Here is a 20,765-nt window from a genome sequence, read left to right on the forward strand (position 1 = left end):
ACTGGAAATGTAATTAAGGAGCTGGGGTGAAAGAACTTACTTTCACCATTGGTATCTGCACACTGGAGCTAACAGCTTGCCCCGATTAAGCAGATGCCATCGCCAGCAGTGTATCGCAGTAAAAGAGTGAAACATTGTCAGATTGTGTAGTTCCACAGCCATACTTTAGTTTCCCACCACTTTGCTGGGGATAGCGTTCGCTCCATCAGGACAATCTGCTGACACAGCAAAAGAACTAGTTTAATTTAATTAAAAGCACGATTTAAGGTGGAACGGTATAAAAGACTAAGAACCTGGGGAATAAGAAGCTTATTCAGATTTGTTACCGGCTTGATGCAGCATGTCAATTATTGAGCTTGTCTAGAAAGTGCTAGTAATTTGAAGGACCTTGTCCTCCACCACAGTGTAGCACACTGGTATTTTGGTAGTATCAGCTGAGCTACTGGCTTTTGTGCACTGACAACAGGTAAATAACCACTGGATCCTCATGTTCTTGTAGTTGGAAACCAAAATATTGTATAAATGTTGTAGAAGCTAGCACAGGCTATGTAACAGTGCTATTACATCACTGAATTTAGTTAACAATAATATAATTTATTGTGATAATTCAGCAGACAATACCTGTTTGTCTAAATTTACATTATCCACTAAGCCTACCAATTTGTGTCTACAGTGGTGTGTTTTTATGCAGACACTGCCAGCAAGGCCTAGAGGATGGGACAAAGCAAAGAATATCCTACATCAGCATCATACATTTGATCTCACATTCTTCTTAGCACTCATTTCAAAGAAACAAATAGCAGGTACAAAAACAATAGATCTTAAAAATAAAAGTAATTATACACAAAAAATAACCAGATTAAAATAATCTTATGTTGCAGTTTGCTCCTGGGCTCCATTTTCCTCAATTTCCATTGAACTGCCAGTGTTTTTCTTTGCCTGCTCTGCTTCCTTCTGCATGTACAAAAGGAGGGGAGAGAAACAGAACAAGATCACAGCCATTAAAATACTGTCTTCTTAAAAAATGTAACATAAAAACAGCACACTCTCAGACACTTACTTTGGCGTCTCTCTCTGCAAACTTCTGGAACATGTTAGCATAGAGGCGTTTGTCCTTCTCGTGCTGCTCCTTGATGTGTTTCTGACAAAGCACTATTTGGCTCTTTGCAGCTTTATTGGCTGGATAGAGCTGCAGCACACGTTGGAAGTCATCTTTTGCACGGTCAAATTCCTTCATAAAATAAAGTGCTTCTCCACGTCTGAATAAAGCCTTTTCATTATTAGCATCCAGTTCTAGTGCCTACAAAGAGACAACACGGGTCCATTAAACACATACGATACATGATCCAAAACTATCTCAGCATTATATTGGCACAGGGAGAAGATAGAACTTTGAGGATGTATATGAATATGTGAGAATAAGATTTTGTTTTTGGTTTTCCACCTTGTCACAATTCTCGAGGGCAGGGCTGGGTTCGTGTAGCTTCAGGTAGCACATGGACAGGTTGAGGTGAGCTGCCAACCGCAGGGCTTTGGCCTTCTCTTCCTCCTCCCCCTGCAGATTGGACTCATGCTCCAACCAGGACACAATGCGCTTGTATTGCACTGCTGCCTGTTTGTACTTTCCATCCTACACAAAAACAGCTTTAGTTGGGTTTGTGAAGACAAATATCACTGTGATTTTTAGTGTTTTGAGTGGTGTCAGTGTTATTACGCATGGTGTGTGTATACAATGTTTCTTACTTTGAAATACTGAGTTCCTTTTTCTTTGACAATAACACTCTGCTCCAGTTTCTCACTAGTGTTCATCTCCCAGGATTCTTTGGCCTGTGAGGCAATAGATTTAAATAAATGAAAATATAAGTGCAACATTTAACAGTGATTAGAAAATAAAAGTAAACTGTCAGATTTGTCAAGTGAAGATACCTTTTCAAAAGCTGTCAATTTGATTTTGTATTGCAGCGTTGCACCAGGTGGAATGTTGAATTTGGCACAGCCTGCGTTCCCAAACCCATATCTATAAATATACACAAAATCAGTTTTGTCATTAGGACAGCATCACTGCTGTATCATTTTAGCATGTTTAAAAGAATTAGTGGTGGGATTTTTTGTGTGAAACATGGTATAAACCACTTATTTAGAAAGAGATAAATAGCTTGTATGTTTGTTAAAGCGTGTACTTACTTTGGTTTAATAATGAATAGAGCCTCCTCTCCCTGTTCCATAGCCTGCAGTGCTTTCTCAACACCGGGAGGCAGGTCAAGATTCTCTCCATCTCCCACCTCAAATTTTAGTTCCCGGTCGTCAAAAACACGACCCTCGTGTTTGCCTTCCACATGCACTGAGAGAGTTCAAGAGTGAGAGTGAGGTAGAAAAAAAGCAATGAGTGACTTCAAGCTATGTTACATGTTGTATGTCAGGAACCAAGTGCAAATAAATCCATGATGTGCTCTGAAAAGGGTATTGATTATGCCAATCTAATTTATAACATTACAATATATTCAGACTGCCCCCTTTATTGCCATCTGTAGTGTGTCCCACTCCAACACAGTGCCAGGCTCCTTGTGCACATGCTTACCTTCTACAGAAGCTCCTTCATTTGGTTTGGAGTAGCCCTCTCCTTTGGTGATGATTCTACGGATAATTCCACCATCTTCATCTTCGGTGATGTCTTCCCCATGAAACTCAAACAATTCAACCTATCATACACAGACAAACCACAAATAAATAAACAAATAAATGGTCAGACCTACTATTTGTGCTCTTTAGACTGAATAACTCTTTGGCTTGTATACTAGTGTGTGTGTGTGTGTGTATGCTGTACCTGGAACACCAGAGTGGCGTTGGGTGGAATTTTGGGTGGGCTGCCAGCAGCTCCGTAGGCATACTCGGGTTTGCAGATCAACTGACAGATCTCACCAATGCGCATTGTGGCTACACCAAGATCCCATGCTTTAATAACCTGACCTGCAGAAGAGTTAGAAACCAGGAAATTGAGTCTCCTTCATGTAATCGGTTTTTAAGGCCAGCACTCGTTCATGCATGAACAGAAAGCTCAGTGTAAACCCACCTTTGCCCAACTCGAAGGAGAACCTCTCTCCCCGGTCTCGACTGGAGTCAAACTGTGTACCGTCCAAAAGTGTACCAACATAGTGCACAAATACTTTGTCACCCGTCATAGGCAACTCTGTACCTGTGCCCTCCTTTTTCACCAACTGGAAAATAGAAGAAAAAGGCTTTTCAGATTTCTACATCTTGCATATTTGAGCACATTCATTCTTCCTCCTGACAGCATCTGTAAATGTATACATCCTTTAAGCTGCTTTATTGCTATAGTTGGTATGGTGGCAGCACAGAGTGTGGGAGGAGTTGGAGGGCTCACTGCATGCTTTGTGGATTCCTTTTTGGCGTGTTTGGGGTGGATTTGGGGGTATTTACAGGTTTATTGTGTTACTTGTGTTTGTTTTTTGATTGGTACGTGGTAGTCTCTATTGGTAGAGAACCATTCACCATGAGTAGTGCCCTTGTAACATTTCCATAAAAGGTAGCAAACAGAGTAGTGGCTTAGTCTCGATACTTCCCATCTGAGTATGCCACAGCATAACTTCCCAACTCACCAAAGGTACTTGTTTCTTTTCGTTTAGGTTTAAATATAATTTTTTACAATAGTGGTTCTCAAACTGTGGTACGCGTAACACTAGCGGTAGGTGAAGCAGCAAAAGGTGGTACGTAAAATGACCTCGAAAAATTTACTAAATTTATGCCCCAATGAAATTAATTTGTGTTGTAGAAAAATATAATGTGCTACGCATACACCACAGTTGATATGTCAGCATTCTGCCGCTTTTTTCCAGGGAAGGATCGTAATCCCATGATTTTTTGAGAAATCTGTGTAAAGAAAGCCCAGTTTCAGTTGCTTACTGGACATAAGCAAAGGATAAAGACAGACATGAGCAATGTGGACTTTATTATAATACGTGCAAAGCAAAAACAAGATGATGATGAGATGACACTCAAGAATTACTCCGGAGCCCAGAAGGACTAAATCCAGAGGCAAAAACAGAGAAAAATGAGGCAAGAATTCTGTACACGTGAAGACAAGACACTCAGCTGAAGGAAAACGTGGCTGTTCTTCGCATCATTAGAGTCCTATAACAGTGCTGCGCCTCTGCTACAAGCGTAGAGAGCTGCTGTGGCCACCTAACCCAAGCTCCATGCTGTTTTCATCAGTGGCGTATAAAAGCACATTCAGTTTAGGCCTAGCTATTTATATTCTCACTATAATTTTTAATAATTATTTTACATAATTTTGTGTAAAGCCTGCAAATCTCAAGTATAAAAAAGCAAAAAGAAAACATGCAAAAATTCAAGCAAGGAAGAAACGGGCGCACATGTATCTGTGGTAAAAATCATAGGTTGTACTTGGAGGTTTTAGTTTGATAACGGGTGGTACTTGGTCTGAAAAGTTTGAGATCCACTGGTTTACGGGTTAAACTGCTGTCTATTTAAGTAAATATACAAGGTGTTACACTATCTTAAATTGAAATACAGAAAAGGACCTATAAGACACGTGCTATTATCCTGAAAAGGGTAAAAATAGCGTCTGCTGTTAACTGTGATCTGTGAACAGTAGATGTTAAATAAATTAGAATAATCCCTGGTATATAATGTACTTATTTTTTTCTAATTAGAGACTGAGTAAGAGAGAGCAATTTATATAAACATGAAACTGACACCCAACCAATGCCCTTAATTAACTTTCTAAAGACAGAACTATTAGAAACAGTCTGGTCTATTGAATTCTAAACAAAGTTCTATGAGATGTTCAGTAAGGTGGATATGTTGGTATTTTATTACAGAACACAGCACATTGCACTGACTTCATTAGACTACTGCAGTGCTGTTGACTGAGACTGAGTCTCAAATGAAGCACTCTCCCCACAGAGCGCACTGCACGGTCTTGAAACTACGACTTCTGCACTCAAGATAATGCAGTACAAATATTATACAGGATGCCCATTTATTTTACTATTTTCACTGAGTGAAAAAGCCCTTATTTCCTGACCTACACAATGCACTACAGAAGAAACTAAAGCATTTGGGACTCATCCCAAGTTGCAGTTTTATTGCTGTATATATATCAAACTCCATTTAGCATAACTGTTCAAAGAACGACCTACACACGGACTCAAGACTGGTTTAAAGAGCTCAGCCGGTTTGATTTGTAAAGAGTAAAACCCGAAGCTGAGGGAAAAGCCCCTCTCTAAAATACCACCTGCTAAAGCTAAAAGCTAGGTTTGTTAGCTCCCCGATTTACTGAACCTTAAGTTGCCTAATTTACCCCTGAAATAGTCACACAGCAATCTTGCTTTTTCACAACGGACCGGTGTCTTATCGGGGGAGCGGTATGAAACCACCATGCTTCAACATTTCGCTACTTTTCCCTCCGTGGCCTAAACGTGCAGGCGTCAAACTCGCTCAACATTCTGGCTTTGTCCCAAACGACTCCAAATCACTCTCTGACAAATTACACCGCACAGGTCCTGGATCAGTGCTGAATAGTGGTCGGGAAGTAACGTTACAGTTTGTGGCTGAGCATAAATATGTTTCTAGACTCTATATAAATGAACTATTTATAACCAGCAGCTGATTATTCGAGACCTACAAAGTGCGCCAATTAGGGAGCAGGCAGCCATTTGGCATACAGCCTTTGCTAATGGGACTGCGATAAGTTTATATATATATATTAACAGCTTGTTTGTTTCCCTGAGTCCACCAGGCATCTGATAAATTCTGGAAATATAGAAATGGCCTGTATTCACTACAGAAACCGTGAGTACCTTCAGAACTCCTCCATCTTTCTTCAGCGTTATGTCCTCTCCCTCGACTTGGATGCTTGCATCATTTGCAACGTCTTCTGCGGTCATTGTCAGCTCTGAAAAATGTCTTCGAAAAATAAAACTTGTGTTCTCTTGAATGCCACTCCGAGCGAAGATGTGTTACACTGGTCAAACCTGAAGCTACTTCTACCCGTCTCTCTCCTGACTAAACAGCTTCGTTCCTCACACACCAGTCACTTGTTTTAATATTCAGAACAATAAAGTGAAACGTGGAGCTCACTGACTCAGACAGTTGCCTCGAGTCTTGTATTCAAATTCAGCAGTAAACCCTGAAACTCTGGCTTAATCAAAGGCGAGCTCGATGATTCTGGAACAGCGACGACGAACTTTCCAGAGCGGCTCAAAGAGGAGGAGCGAGTCGGGGACCGTCTGCAAATTGCTGACTACAAAAATAAGCGACATACAGAACATTAGCCCACTGTACATAACCCAAACGATATACATGTTCCCATTTTATTGTACGAATACTAATTTTTTAGGAAAATAACTGGAGGTACCACACGCAATTTATACAAAAAGTGCAACTGTTATTTAATTTTTAGTTGTTAGGCTGCAATAAGCTACACAGTTAAGACAAAGTATTAAGTTTTACACGTGGACATTTGGATTATATGAAACAATGCTGGAGGCAAACAGCAGTGCAGTGTTAGCACAACAGTGACAGTCTGGCGGTCTGATTTTAGTATTCAAAATTCAAGACAGGTCTTCACTGTCTCTTTGTTTAAAAAACGTGCCTGGAAAGTACTCTATAGAAAATAATTGCAATTTAAATAGCAACTGCAAAATTTGCCTGAAAAAAAATCACAATTAGATATTGTCCCCCAAATACTTCAGTTGAGACACGTGTGAAAGCACGACCTTACGTGTTTAATAGCGGTATGAGGAGGGTTTGAAGTTTGAAGACTGTCCCTAAATCCGGGTTCGCAGGGAGTGAGTGGCGGGACAGTTCAAGGAAGAGCTGCGTTGTTGTCTTTAACAGCGTTTGAGAAATGGCTGGCTTCTCGTTCATTTAACCTTAAAACATATGGTCTATAAGGTTCTGGTTAATTTTTTAAGATACATTATAGTGTTTCCAGGTCCGAAGTAGATTTTTGAGTAATCAGATCCGCCTTGTTTTCTCACTGAAGTACGGTGTCGTGAAAGGTGTTTATAATCGGGTTAATTTAGCTTTGTCCTTTTTGGACCTTTTTACTGATTGACTCAGTATAATAGGGGATTTCAGGAGGTTCACGATGGATGGCGGTCGCTTTCCGTTCCCGTTTCGGCCGTACCACATCCAGGAGCGCTTCATGGAGGCTCTGTACGCGGTGCTGGATCAGCGCAAAGTGGGCATCTTCGAAAGCCCCACAGGCACGGTCAGTCCAGAGAGAGAACTCGCAGAACTACGACCCCTGCTGGCATCCTTCAAGATATGTAAAAAGGCCGTAGTATACACAATTGTTTACAACGGGAATTTATATACAAAATAAACATTTCTTATCGGTGCACTAAGAAAGTTTATTACAAATTAATTGTAAAAAAAATTATGAACATAATTAAGTTATAGTTATTTTAGCAGTAAGTTTACAATAGCTGTTTCAAGCCAGCAGATTTGAACGCATGCGCGATTGTGCCATTGTAGTCACTAGCTGCACAGTGGCATAAAAGGCAGTGTCGCTGTTCACAACTTCAGGAACCTGGGTTCGAGCCTTGAATCAATGGGTTTAATGGGTAACGGTTACAAAACAAATACAGAAGCTGCAAATATAATGCAGAAATAAAATTTGAAGAAACAAATAAAATGCACATGCCATGCTCAAATTTGTCTTTTTATTGAGTCATCTATTTTGTAGGGCAAGTCTCTGAGTCTGATCTGTGGAGCTCTTACCTGGATGAGAGACTTTGAGGAGAAGAAGAGAGAGGAGGCTGCCAGACTTCTGCAGGATGAGAAGAGGCAGAGCAATGAAAAAGAAGGAGAAAAGAATATTAATAGTGGCCAGGAGAAGGAGAAAGGAAGCAGTGGGACAACAGCTGAGCCTGACTGGGTCTCTGACTTTGTGCAGAAAAGAGCAGAGAGGGAGATGGTGAACAAATTAAAGGTAATTCAGTTAATAACTCAATTAAAAACTCTATCCACTGTAAATATATTTTTTTCTACCTTGTCATGTGTATACACATCTATCAAACAGGCATGTTTAGTTCAGTATTAATTTCTACCATTTGTAGGATGAGGAGATGAAACGGAAGAGGCGAGAAGAGAGGCTGGAGTTGATCAGAAAAAATGCTCAACTTAAATATGCCATGAAGAGAAAGGTGTGTCTGTGTGGTGCTTGATTGTTTATAGCTGCACAAAATGTTCTTGTTTCTCTTTATTATGTAATTCTGCATGTCTTTATTACCGTAGACCAACGATGATAATGATGTGGAAAAGTTGCTGCAGCTCAGTAAGCAGGAGCTGACCTCAGAAGAAAAACCTCAAGATGATGAAGATGAGGGGCTCATTGTTGCTGAATATGAAAGTGATGAAGAAGCCACACCCAAAACCAGGTATAATAAAGCATATATAAATTTGGTGAAAATAAGTTTGTGTGTATTTCTCTGACTTGTGATGCTCATACATTACCCTCTCATAGAACCTGCGACGATGACGATGATCTAGAGGAGGAGCATATCACAAAGGTTTTTAATTTTATTTATTTTTTTGTTACACATATTTTTTGTCAGCTGAAAAATGACTTAAGCAGAGTGCTGTATGTGTAAAATAACATGAATTTCCTACCAGATTTACTACTGCAGTCGAACACACTCCCAGCTGGCCCAGTTTGTGCATGAAGTGCAGAAGAGCCCATTTGGGTCAACAGTCAGTTTGGTGAATCTAGGCTCTAGACAGGTACACACACACACCCACACATACACACGCTGCACATATGATGACATTTTAAAGTGGCTATTAGGTTTGCTTTTAGGCTTCATAGATTTCTAAAATGCTTTGTTCTGGAAAGAAACAAAACACTTGAAGGCACTCACTATTGATTATGCCTGCTCAGACATGGAAGTGTACTTTGATGTTGCTGAAGGTATGAGCTATCATTTCGCCTGTTTGTTGGCCATTATGAGGAAGCTGACTGTATAATACGGACTAATATAATTCAGAATAGAACAGGAATGCTCATCTGGGAGATGGAAAGACAAATCCTGCAGCACAAATAAATGTTCATGCTGTGAAACTTAAAATAATGAATTGCTGTTAATAGCATTATGTATTGCAGTTAATTATGAGGAATCACCTCTTTTTTTTTTTTGCTGAAACTTGTCCGTAAAAATTATTTCAGACAGAGTGTCACCAGAATGCATAATTACAATAATTTATTAAAATAGTTGCATGACTCATGAATCTCCACATGGAGTTCTCAGTAGTGTTGTCTTAGCAGGTTTTGTACCATTTGTTTTAAAACACATAAACACATTACATCAAATTAACATGTTAATAAGTTGTTAATTTTTTACAGCTCAGCAGTTTTGCGTTTTCTAATTTTGGTAACACTCCACCACAGTCCTAAAAAATTATTTCATTGTCATCTGTATTTTGGAGCCTGAAATACTCATGCACAGTAACTACATCAATTTCTACTTTATCTTTTTCTGTGTTTCCAGAATATGTGTGTTAATCCAGATGTAGCAAGGCTGGGGAGTCTTCAACTGATTAACGATCGCTGTATGGAGCTGCAAAAAAACAAACATGGTCAGAAAAGTACAAAAACCACATTCTCAAACACGTCTCTCACTGCAGTCATTAGAAAGTAAACAGGGTCTAAATATTTTTGGACAGATAAATTTAAGTGGGAGGTGCTCAGAGGAGAGATTGCATTGATTCCAGAGAAAGTTAGTGACCTATGATCTGTCTCCAGATAAGCAGAGCAAGTCAGACTCTGAACCGAAGCGCCGTCGTGGTGTCGCCAAGGCAACATGCCCTTATTCAGGCTATGAGAAACTGATGGCGATGCGAGACGAGGTGCTGGTGAAAGTACGAGATATTGAACAGCTCCTGCAGCATGGACGAGACACACACACCTGCCCTTATTACAGCACCAGGATAGCCATTCCTGCAGCTCAGGTACACATCACTTCTTGTGAATTCATTCAACCTAGTACTCAGCAGTCATCAAATTAAAAATTGTATACAGAACTAGAGGCTACTGAATGCTTTCTCTTAGGTGTAAACACATGCAGCTCTGCAAGAGTTTTTGAATTGTATTTTTGAATGAATGTCATTGTCTATTTGTATCATAAGTGGCTGTGACAGCTTTGGGAGAGTGTTTTTTTTTTTTTTTTTTTTTTTTTTTAGGATCACAATATTGTACCTAGCTGGTATTAACGTAAGAAATGTCAGGGGTAGGGGCGGCACGGTGGTGCAGCAGGTAGGTGTCGCTGTCACACAGCTCCAGAGACTTGGACGTTGTGGGTTCAAGTCCCGCTCCGGGTGTCTGCCTGTGAGCAGATTGGTGTGTTCTCCCTGTGTCCGCGTGGGTTTCCTCCGGGTGCTCCGGTTTCCTCCCACAGTCCAAAAACACACCTGTGTAATTATCTTTTAACTATATATTTCCCTGGGGTTTTTGGACATGGAAAAGTGGTAACTTTTACTCAATATGATGCATAATCATTTTAACAAATATGACATCTTTGTAAACATCTGCCACCTGTATTAGAATTCTGCCCTTCTCTTAACAAGCGTTTTTAAAGTTTTATTCAGATAATTCACAAATGTTTCTTTGTCTTCTTTGAAACAAAAATATTTTTGTTTAATTTTTCTACTTTACATCTTAGCTTGTGGTGCTGCCGTATCAGTCTCTGCTGCATGCAGCCACCCGTAAGGCATCAGGAATCAAGCTGAAGGACCAGATTGTCATAATTGATGAAGCTCACAACCTGAGTGATACAATCACAGCATTACACAGTGCTGAGGTCAATGGAGCACAGGTATCGAAGCACACACTCATGCAACTATGCAGTACACTGTACAATTTACATGCAACAGAATTTACATATTAATAAAATAAGCAATAACAATATATTGTTGATTCGGTATCATAATATTTGTTGTGGCAGCTTTGTTGTCCCAGAAGGCTTCTGTGTGCAAATGAGCCCTCCACACTATTTTGACCGTGTGGTGTTTGGACATGTAGTTAATTGGGTTGGATTTCTCTGGTGTTTTAGATCTGCCGGGCTCACTCCCAGCTTTCTCAGTACTGTGAACGTTACAGGTAATATAGAATCCCTCTTACATTATTTATATGCACTGTGTATGTCCACAAGTATGTTATATTTGTCCGTATGTGGTACCACGGTCATGCATGGAACTGATTATAAAATATGTATTATTTTAAAAGCAATAAATGATAACATGCACTGTGTTAAAAAAAAAAAAACACCTGCGTCGTACTGTTATCTCTAACAGGAGTCGTCTGAAGGCCAAGAATCTGATGTATATCAAACAGATTCTGTTTGTACTCGAGGGGCTCGTACGGACTCTTGGAGGTCAGCTGTGTGTTGTATGTCAGTGGTAGTTATCTTGGGCTAGAAGTGTTATTATGTTATGTTGTAATTCTAATATACACACACTTTCTAACTACAGGGAAAGTGGGACTGAATCCTGTCACCCAGAGAACTGAATCAGGTAATAACACAGACATCTGTGCTTATCTGTTTAGCAGCAATGTACAGTACGGTGCAAAAGTCAGTGCCTACTATTTCATTTAATTTGGAGCCAAAATATTCATTAACTAAGTTATGGACAAAGAAAAATGTATTCTCTTTTTTGGGGAAAATACCTGAAAGCTTTATTTAAGGGGGACATTAGACAGAAAAAAACTAAATATATTCTGTCCGTTAATAACCTTCGGTTATTAGTTTGTCCACTCTATTTTTTGCAAAATGCTTATTTTTTTAAAGAAGCCTACATGGATATATTTCTAAAACTGTATAGTTTTTAAAGTTTGTAGGAGGTTCTCTTTCAAATGATCCCACACACATTCAATAATGCTGAGGTGTATATTCTAGACGGTTGGTATATGTTTTCTGAAAAATTCAGTAGTTTATTTGTTTGATTTCATCCTTTTCATCTGAAGCAAAGTGGAGCTTTCTTTTCTGTCATGTTAATTAATGAATTCATTCATTCATTGTCTGTAACCGCTTACAGCACTGGGTCTGGAGCCAACACGCACAGGCGGGATACAGGGAGGTTTAAATACTGCTTATTTGATGACAGTTTTGGTGGTCTGTGTGGTTGTTAGGAATTTCATTTTCTATCTCATCTCTTATACAACTGATATTCTTGTGCGAGTGTGGTCAGGCTCCCAGCAGGATCTCCCACTGCAAACATGTGGAGTGAAAATCCAGATTAACGTAGTCCAGGAAAATACACTTATGAAACATGGGACAAGAAAGTGGATCACCTCATTCAGAATAATGTCACTGGGACTTGGCTCTGGGGCCTGGTTTGTGGGGGACATTAGGGGGTGGGGGCAACAAAATGGGTGAATGGACCCATTGCAGCGTGAAAGTTTGCAACCGAAACTGATTTTTGGCATATAGAATGTAATCTCACTGTGGGGAGAGGAAATGATGCAGGAGTTTGAGCGATACCAACAATATATAATGGGCTTCCTTCTTATACGCAGTGTGGGAGTTTGTCCCTGTAAACAAGATGGTCACCTCAATTCTGCTTTAGTTTGCAGAGAGGAAAACTGACTGATGATAATGAAATATATATTTTGAAAATATACCATTTTGATTTTGAACCTATGCCTTTACTGCAGGAAGTGAACTACTAACCATCAATGACTTCCTCTTCAAAGCTCAGATTGACAATATAAACCTATTCAAGGTATTCACCCACATACACATACCCAGATAATTCTGAATTTATATTTGTAGTTTACAGTTAAAAGTCAATGTGAAGTATTATTATTATTTTTCTGGAAATATTTACTAATTCTCTACAATCTAATACAGGTGCAGAAATATTTTGAGAAGAGTATGATCAGCAGGAAGGTACGTATAGTGGCAAGTATCACATTTTCATACTTGGATAACTGTGGACATTATTGAGATTTGTTGTGTGCATGTGTGCAGCTCTGTGGTTTTATAGAGAAGTATGAAGGGAATGGTGTCAAAACAAACTCAAGCTCTTTGAACAAAGAGAATCGCCACATAGAAGGACTTGGGCGCTTCCTCCAGAGCCTCCAGAATAAACCTGCAGGTAAGTACCACAAAAGTCTGAGGATGCAGAGTAACAATATATAACCTCATACTGTCCCAAAAGCAATGGTCTTCTGTCACCATCATGGAGCTGTCAGCGTTGGTTTAACCAAATGAGCAGTTGAAAACACTGTGTGTATGTTGAACACTTTCAATAACGAGCTGTGGGCATGATTTGGGCAGCCAATAAAAATAAACGATCTGCACAATGTGACAAGGTTTAGTGAATGTTGTTTATAGCATTGCGTTGCTATGCACCATGACATTTAGCCATCACCATAATCTTGCATGTCATTCTGTAAATGAGTGCATGTGAGATTTTATTAATGAGGTTTGTTTGCATTTGAATTTAATTGAGGAAGTAGGTTTTTTTGTAGTTTCACTGACTGTGCCTCACCAGATTTTCCACGCCAGAGATTCCATTGCACGTGTGATTATAAAATACTTCATCCTTGACACATTTGATTCTAATTAAAGGTGGAGAATGGAAAATATTCTGTAACAAAACTTAGCCTTAAGTGTAAAAGCTGAGGTGACACTGGCAAGGAAAAACTTTCTCAGTGCATAAGAAAGAAACCCTGAGAGACCAAGACTCAGATGGGAAACAGATGATCAACCACAGAGTGTAACAAACAAATAGAAAAATAGGGGGATATATATATATATGTATAAACAGAGACCAGTATCAATGCCAATTTATAGAGTTACAACAAGTGTACTGTGGTCTATTATGCCATGTTCAGAGTGTGGCAATAGCTTTGTCAATAAAGAACAGTCTGAAGTCGATCTGATACTTGTATTTTCCTAATAACACTTGAAAAGTGCACACTTCAAGAACATTGCAGTTATTAAAATCAATCCAGAGTGTCTGCTTGATAACTGAATATCTCTGCAGTGCTTTAAGAAGTGCCTGCTTCCAAGCTGTTTGATATGATTTTTTTAATGTATGAATTTGTGCAAAATAACAAAGAAAACAATGTTATAAATAGCTTATATATATTCCATTAACTGCAGCATTGCAGTATTACAATTAGAACAAAATGAATAATATAATCACAATAACATTTTGAAGTGCTGTTGAACTGATTTAGCCACGTCCTGCCAAAAAAGCCTGCCCTGATACAGATATTTGAGAAAACATAATAATAAAAAAAATAATATTACAGGGAATTACAAACTTTAAATATTAAAGTATATATTTGTGGCATTACATCATTCATATTCTACAATTTTCTCAGTTACTGCATAATACATATTATATTTGGACACAGTCAATATGTGTGTAGAATGTGTGAACAACACTAACTGTTGTTGTTCACAATAAAAAATTAGATATTGGAATAGTACCTGGATATTCTTCACTTATATGCTATTTGTGACTTGTAGCTCCTCCAGAGCAGCAGGAGGCAGTGGAAGACAGACCCATTATGGCATCTCCCATGATGCTAGTTGAAAGCTTTCTCTTTGCTCTGACCAGCTCCAACAAAGATGGACGAGTGGTGATGGACAAACAAGGTGATTTTCACATAAATACAAAAGTGTACACAAGAAAAGTATGCATTACCACCCCCCCCCCCCCACACACACACATAAATAATTAATATTTCCCTGCTTTTCCTCTTCTTTCTCTTTACAGAATGTCTGGCTCAGGGCAGTATAAAGTTCCTCATGCTGAATGCAGCAGTTCATTTTGCACAGATTCTCAAAGAGTGCAGGGCTGTTATAATTGCTGGTGGAACTATGCAGCCTGTAAGCATATAAAACTTGCAAGCGCGCGGACACACACACATGCAGGCAAACAAGGATCTTGGTTCTTAACAACAAACAAAAAAAAAAATGCATATACATGGTTGTGTGTGCCCATGCCTTATTAGCAGCATCAATCCTGTTAGGCATTGCCCTAGTCACTTAAGAGAGTTTTTGTTTACTTTCTCAAAAACGTGAATAAAAAAAAAGAAAAAAGTGCAGATTTCAGAGTTCTTCTATATGCTCATTTCTGCATTTCACATGCTGAGAGCTGATCAGGGGTCCAGTTTAGGGTGACCAGACGTCCTCTTTTACCGGGACATGTCCTCTTTTTTAGACTTAAAAAAATGTCCTGGCGGAATTTCACAAACGTATGGGATTTTGTTTTTCTAGAGCTTACATAGACCTTCGAGAAGCGTTTCTTTCACAAACTAGTCCCGCCCTCCCCTACTCCGATTGGTTCGCTTGAGCGAGAAGGGGGCGTGGTGAAGTAGAATAAAATCTTCTGATTGGACAGTATGACTGTTGCGCTACCGTTATTGGTCGATAACCTTCTCTGTAAACATTTAATTGGTCAGTCTGCACGTCAGTAGTCGTCCACCTTCTTTTTCACCATCTCAGATCTGGTCACCCTAGTCCAGTTATATTCATGAGTCCTGTTTCTTTTTAATAAATCTTTTCTGTTAAAACATCCTTTAATTGTCATCCCAGAGTCAATATTATATTTCGCTTAACTATGAAGCGCAGTTAATGGAAGGGTAGGCTCACAGAAACAGAGATATTAAAAGTCTTTTTGTAATCTTTAACTGAAGACTGGCACTTACCTCTCAAACCATTTGGCCAACTGACATAACTCTACATTAACATTTTATAGAGGCTTATATTTACAACTGTTAGTTGTCCATAACAGCAGATTAATGTTTAATCCGGGGAGTTTATATTAGTAATTATGTTGCAGGTTGCAGATTTTAAGGAGCAACTTCTGCTGTCAGCAGGGGTCTCTGAGGAGCGTATTGCAGAATTTTCATGTGGTGAGTGTTTTTTGTGTGCGTGTGTGTATGTGTGACACATTTGTGTATGTGATAGTGTGTTACCCAGAGTTTATCTGCAGAATTGTTCATGTTGTTAAAAATCCCATGTTTCAGGTCATGTCATACCTCCAGAGAATATTCTACCCATGGTCCTCTGCACTGGGCCCTCTGGACAAGAGCTTGAATTTACCTACCAGACCAGAGACACACCACAGATGGTAAAAACAGACATACGATGAAAGCACGCACATGTAATTCAAATAAGCCTTTTTTTTGCAGATTTAATTATATATATTTTTGCTTATGCATCTTATTCTTATTTCTTATTTTAGTTTTATCTTGTTGCAAACAGAGTAGCTCTTGAGCCTAAAATGTGCTATTATAAAGTTTATTTATCATTAGTATTATTATTACTACTGCCACTACTACAGATATTGACGGATAAATATGTTTTTGTTTGCTGTTTAAGGTATAAACAGGGATTATTGTTTTAAAACTGCTCCATCTTTTCAAACACATTATAAACTATTTTGTAAACTAATTTTAGCATGTTTATTTTGCACAGTCAAGCTTTTTCTGGAGATGGGTTAATGTCAAAATATTCTACAATTTTGTAATGGATTTTCCTTGCAAATATTTGCCATGCAAATTTATACACCATGTTGTTTATTTGTGTGTGTGTGTGTGTGTGTGTGGATGTTTTTTCAGATGCAGGAGACAGGACGTATCCTGTCTAACCTGTGTAATGTGGTCCCAGGAGGCATTGTGTGTTTCTTTCCCTCATATGAATATGAGAGGAGAATTCTGGGACACTGGGAGAGTAACGGAATCCTTCAGCGCCTCTCAGCCAAAAAGAAGGTAATGTTTACTCCCGACTGCACAGTTTTTATGTTAATGTCAGTGCTATTCAGACTAAAACAGCCTTTCATTACACTAAAATCTTTGTGCATCTCAGGTTTTCCAGGAACCAAAGAAAGCCAATCAAGTGGAGCAGGTGCTGTCTGAATACTCCAAGTGTATCCAGGTGTGGTACTGTTTGTGTAAACTGTAGGTGCTCAAGTCCGTGTGTATGTTTTAAAGGAACAATCATTTTTACTAATCATTCTTCTTCACGTTACAGAACAGCTGTTATAATGACACTTAGTGGCCTGGATGTGTCAGAGATTTTATACTAAACACATGATAAGCATGGTCACCCTCATTTTGTGGGCCATCTTTATAGAATAGAATAAACTGATTGGTTTAGGGACTGCAAACCACTTTTTCACCTTATTTTTATGGACAAAAATGTAAAACTAATTAAGGATCACTTTGATAAATATTTGTGTGCCCTTTCAAATAAAGTGTAAGAGTATTTCATATCTGAAATTTGTATGTATGATTGTTTTTTCTATAGCGGTATAGTAGTAATGGAGGAGGCCAGTCAGGGGCACTGTTATTTTCCGTGGTTGGAGGAAAGATGAGCGAAGGAATCAATTTCTCTGACGACTTGGGAAGGTGAGGTTGTGTTAAAGCAAATCATTATTTTTTTTTTACAGAAAGCCCATGTTGCTTGATCTCTTCTGAATGCAGTGGTCAATTCTTTTATAACAAATAAATGAAGTTATATTTTGTAATGCTTTCTGTCTTTGGCAACCATTGTTTTGCCAGTTAATTTGAAGAACCCTCACCTCCACCACAGGCAGCGTGACACACTGAGTCTGGATGCTGTATCCTCAGATGTGTTATGAAATTGGTATTATTACCAGCCATGCTAACAATCTGCACAGACAGCATATAAATGCCAATGGTTCTTTGTTATTTTTGTTGGAAACTAAAACATTTTAAAACAGCCGTATTTATATATTATTAGAAATATATTGTAATATTTTATGTAATTAGTAAGCTTTTAGAATCTAGCTCATGCTCCCTTTTACCATAGTACTTTGTCACAGAATTTAATTAACAATAATATATTGAGACAGTTCTGCAGGCAATACTTGTTCACCTGAATTTACATTTTTAATTAAGCTTACCAATTTGTGTGTGGGGGCGGCACGGTGTTGCAGCAGGTAGTGTCGCAGTCACACAGCTCCAGAGACCTGGAGGTTGTGGGTTCGTTTCCCGCTCCGGGTGACTGTCTGTGAGGAGTTGGTGTGTTCTCCCCGTGTCCGCGTGGGTTTCCTCCAGGTGCTCCAGTTTCCTCCCACAGTCCAAAAACACACGTTGGTAGGTGGATTGGCGACTCAAATATGTCCATAGGTGTGAGTGAATGTGTGAGTGTGTGTGCTGCCCTGTAAAGGACTGGCGCCCCCTCCAGGTTGTATTCCTGTCGTGCGCCCAATGATTCCAGGTAGGCTCTGGACCCACCGCGACCCTGAACTGGATAAGGGTTACAGATAATGAATGAATGAATTTGTGTGTGTGTGTGCAGGTGTATTGTGATGGTTGGAATGCCCTATCCCAACATTAAGTCCCCAGAGCTTCAGGAGAAGATGGCGTATTTGGACAAAAACATGGTTAGTGAAGAATGAGAACTATTCAGGCAACGCAGTAAATTCAGCTGGATAAAAATTAAATAAATTTTTTTTTTTATTAATTTTTCTGTCCACCCTAGCCACATGTGGATGGCAGAAGTCCAGGAAAAGCTTTAGTTGAGAATCTCTGCATGAAGGCGGTTAATCAGTCAATTGGTGAGTGTTAAATTTATAAATTGGTTATGATGTCTTATTGATTTCTAAAGCTTTTTCTTCTGTGGGTTTATGCATGTTTTTAGGGCAGAGTTAGAAGAATGTGTATGTTTTCTGCCCCCTCTGTTTCCTCTCTTGTGTCTGATACCATCTTGTCCACTGTAGGCCGGGCGATTCGTCATTGTGGTGATTACGCTTGTATTGTGCTTTGTGATCACCGCTACTCGCGCTCTGGAACACAGCAGAAACTTCCAGAGTGGATCAGAAGCAGCACAGTCATACACAGCAGCTTTGGTCCTGCCTTTGCCAGTATCAGGAAGGTAGGATATGTCCGTGTGTTTGTTGTCATACATTATGAGGATATAAATATTCTAGAAAATTATTGGTGCCACCCTTGTCAGGACCCACAGATTTTCCATTGTAATTAAATTAAGATTCCATCAGCCATCCAGTGTGGTTTGATTTGAAAAACGAAATTCTAGGTGAACCTTTTAGAGAAACAATTTCAGAATTGTTCAGTGGTGATAAATGGGAACCAGATTCCAGATTACCAGTTTCCTCGTCCATGAATATTAAAGGCTAAGCACCAGCTATATGAAAGTGTCAAACAAATAAATACAGTGGAAGTTGAGTTCCTAACTTGTGTTTATTGATAGTCAGAAAACATGTTATTTCTTACTAATTCAAGGAATAAGGTTTAAAAGACCCCCCCCCCCCAACGGTGTTCGGAAACTCTAATAGGCGTCTTGCCTGTGACGTAGATGGTGGACAACAACTGTAGAAGTTGCACTTAATTTAATGCAAAATGACGAAAAGGTGTGTTGTTTTTGGCTGCAATAATTAAATGTACAGTGGGACATCTGTGCACAAATGGCCCAAAGATCCCAAAATATCCAGAAAATGGACTAATATTGTCAACTTTAAACGGGCACTTTGGAAAGGACCCTCCGCTCACTCCGTTATCTGTAGCTCATTTCACTGGCGCTTTTCCAACAATATGGGCATGTAAGGAAACCAACGAAAGGTGTTCAAGAGCCTCTGTAACATGGAGGTAAACAGGGTAAGTACACTTCGCCTGTTTTAGTTGGTGTTAGTTAACGTTAGCTTGACTTGCTAAACTCAGTGGCTCAGATTATACTCGGCTACATTACGGAGGTTTATAGTGTCGGGTAAATTCGAGTTCAACTTCGATCACATTTACAAGAATAACGGTAGCTCTAAATTTGAGTTTAGCTTATTGCTAGGCTATTGTCATGAATAATGTTGGTTATTTAGCTAGATACACTCATAACGGTCTTTTACCGCGGCGTTGTTCAGCTGTTGTCCACCAGTGACGTCACGGTTGCGTTCAAGAATTTCCGTAGCGAGCTCGGGTTTTTCCGTCAATTTAATAAAATTGTCAGTTTTAAAGCAAATTAAGCATGCTATTTACGTTTTAATTCAAACTTGTTATTTTAGTTACTGACATATATGTGAAATATTCATGGAGGCCCATTAAGTGGTGCTTAGCCTTTAACATCTCCAGTGGCCCTGGTCAGTCATTATGTTGACACTCGCCTCTTCAAACTCAAGTTGCCACCCTGCACCTTGGTTTACAGCTGAATTCTGTCTTAAAGTCTAATATGACAAATTATGAAACATTGTATTTTCCTGTGCCAGGACACAACTGTGACTATATGTGTGTGTGAGAGCAAAAGAGACTGAAGAGCTGTAAGAATGGGGGTGGAGATGGTGTTTATATGTATCAAGGCTTCTGTCAGTAGGCTTCTCAACAAGCACGTCTGTGTGTATGTCACAGCAATATGAACTGTCTCTGTGAATATTTGTCTGATTTTGCAGTTTTTCCTGGCGAAGCGGCAAACGCAGCAGCTCTGAGCAGAACACCAGAAGACATCTCTCATCCGAGCGGGAGCTTTTCATGAGCACGTCTTGCTGTGTGTATAAAGTGCATGTAGTTGTGTGACTGTTTAAAAGCCATGTAAATAATTGAGGCATGCTCCTCCAGGTTTTTTCTTCTTAGTGCCTCAGCTTGCTTTTCAGCAGCTGTATTTCTGTACTGCACAATTTTGGGCTCTTGTTCAATTATAAACGTGTTGGAGCTTTATTTGTTTATATCTGATATACAGAATTAAATTAAAAGTGTAATATTGCAATAAACTGACTATAAACTAATGCCTTCTGGA

General features: G+C 39.2%; 2 protein-coding genes across 3 annotated transcripts; one reads left to right on the forward strand and one right to left on the reverse strand.

Moving 5' to 3' along the window:
- Positions 1-573: 573 nt before the first annotated feature.
- LOC136710048 (peptidyl-prolyl cis-trans isomerase FKBP4-like) lies at positions 574-6,254 on the reverse strand. The gene is made up of 10 exons (XM_066685667.1): positions 5,841-6,254; positions 3,071-3,215; positions 2,825-2,967; positions 2,579-2,699; positions 2,185-2,341; positions 1,927-2,017; positions 1,744-1,827; positions 1,445-1,630; positions 1,061-1,300; positions 574-954 (listed from the first exon to the last, which is right to left on the reverse strand). The coding sequence occupies exons 1-10, from the start codon at positions 5,925-5,927 to the stop codon at positions 871-873; spliced, it is 1,338 nt and encodes a 445-aa protein (XP_066541764.1). The 5' UTR covers positions 5,928-6,254; the 3' UTR covers positions 574-870.
- Positions 5,695-20,746, forward strand: ddx11 (DEAD/H (Asp-Glu-Ala-Asp/His) box helicase 11). Of its 2 annotated transcripts, none has more exons than XM_066685665.1 (26): positions 5,695-5,832; positions 7,733-7,978; positions 8,106-8,192; positions 8,284-8,426; positions 8,513-8,558; positions 8,662-8,769; positions 9,534-9,621; positions 9,788-9,993; positions 10,704-10,856; positions 11,094-11,140; positions 11,335-11,414; positions 11,512-11,553; positions 12,695-12,762; positions 12,891-12,929; positions 13,011-13,137; positions 14,523-14,651; positions 14,773-14,885; positions 15,841-15,913; positions 16,028-16,131; positions 16,622-16,771; positions 16,869-16,937; positions 17,310-17,410; positions 18,327-18,411; positions 18,510-18,585; positions 18,748-18,902; positions 20,422-20,746. In XM_066685665.1, the coding sequence occupies exons 2-26, from the start codon at positions 7,772-7,774 to the stop codon at positions 20,455-20,457; spliced, it is 2,532 nt and encodes an 843-aa protein (XP_066541762.1). In that variant the 5' UTR covers positions 5,695-5,832; positions 7,733-7,771; the 3' UTR covers positions 20,458-20,746. The 2 variants fall into 2 exon arrangements, with proteins under 2 accessions (XP_066541762.1, XP_066541761.1); XM_066685664.1 differs by lacking the exon at positions 5,695-5,832 and adding an exon at positions 6,815-7,255.
- The last annotated feature ends 19 nt before the right edge of the window (positions 20,747-20,765 follow it).

The sequence above is a fragment of the Hoplias malabaricus genome, chromosome 11 (assembly GCF_029633855.1).
Source record: "Hoplias malabaricus isolate fHopMal1 chromosome 11, fHopMal1.hap1, whole genome shotgun sequence".
In the NCBI taxonomy this organism is placed as follows: Eukaryota; Metazoa; Chordata; class Actinopteri; order Characiformes; family Erythrinidae; genus Hoplias; species Hoplias malabaricus.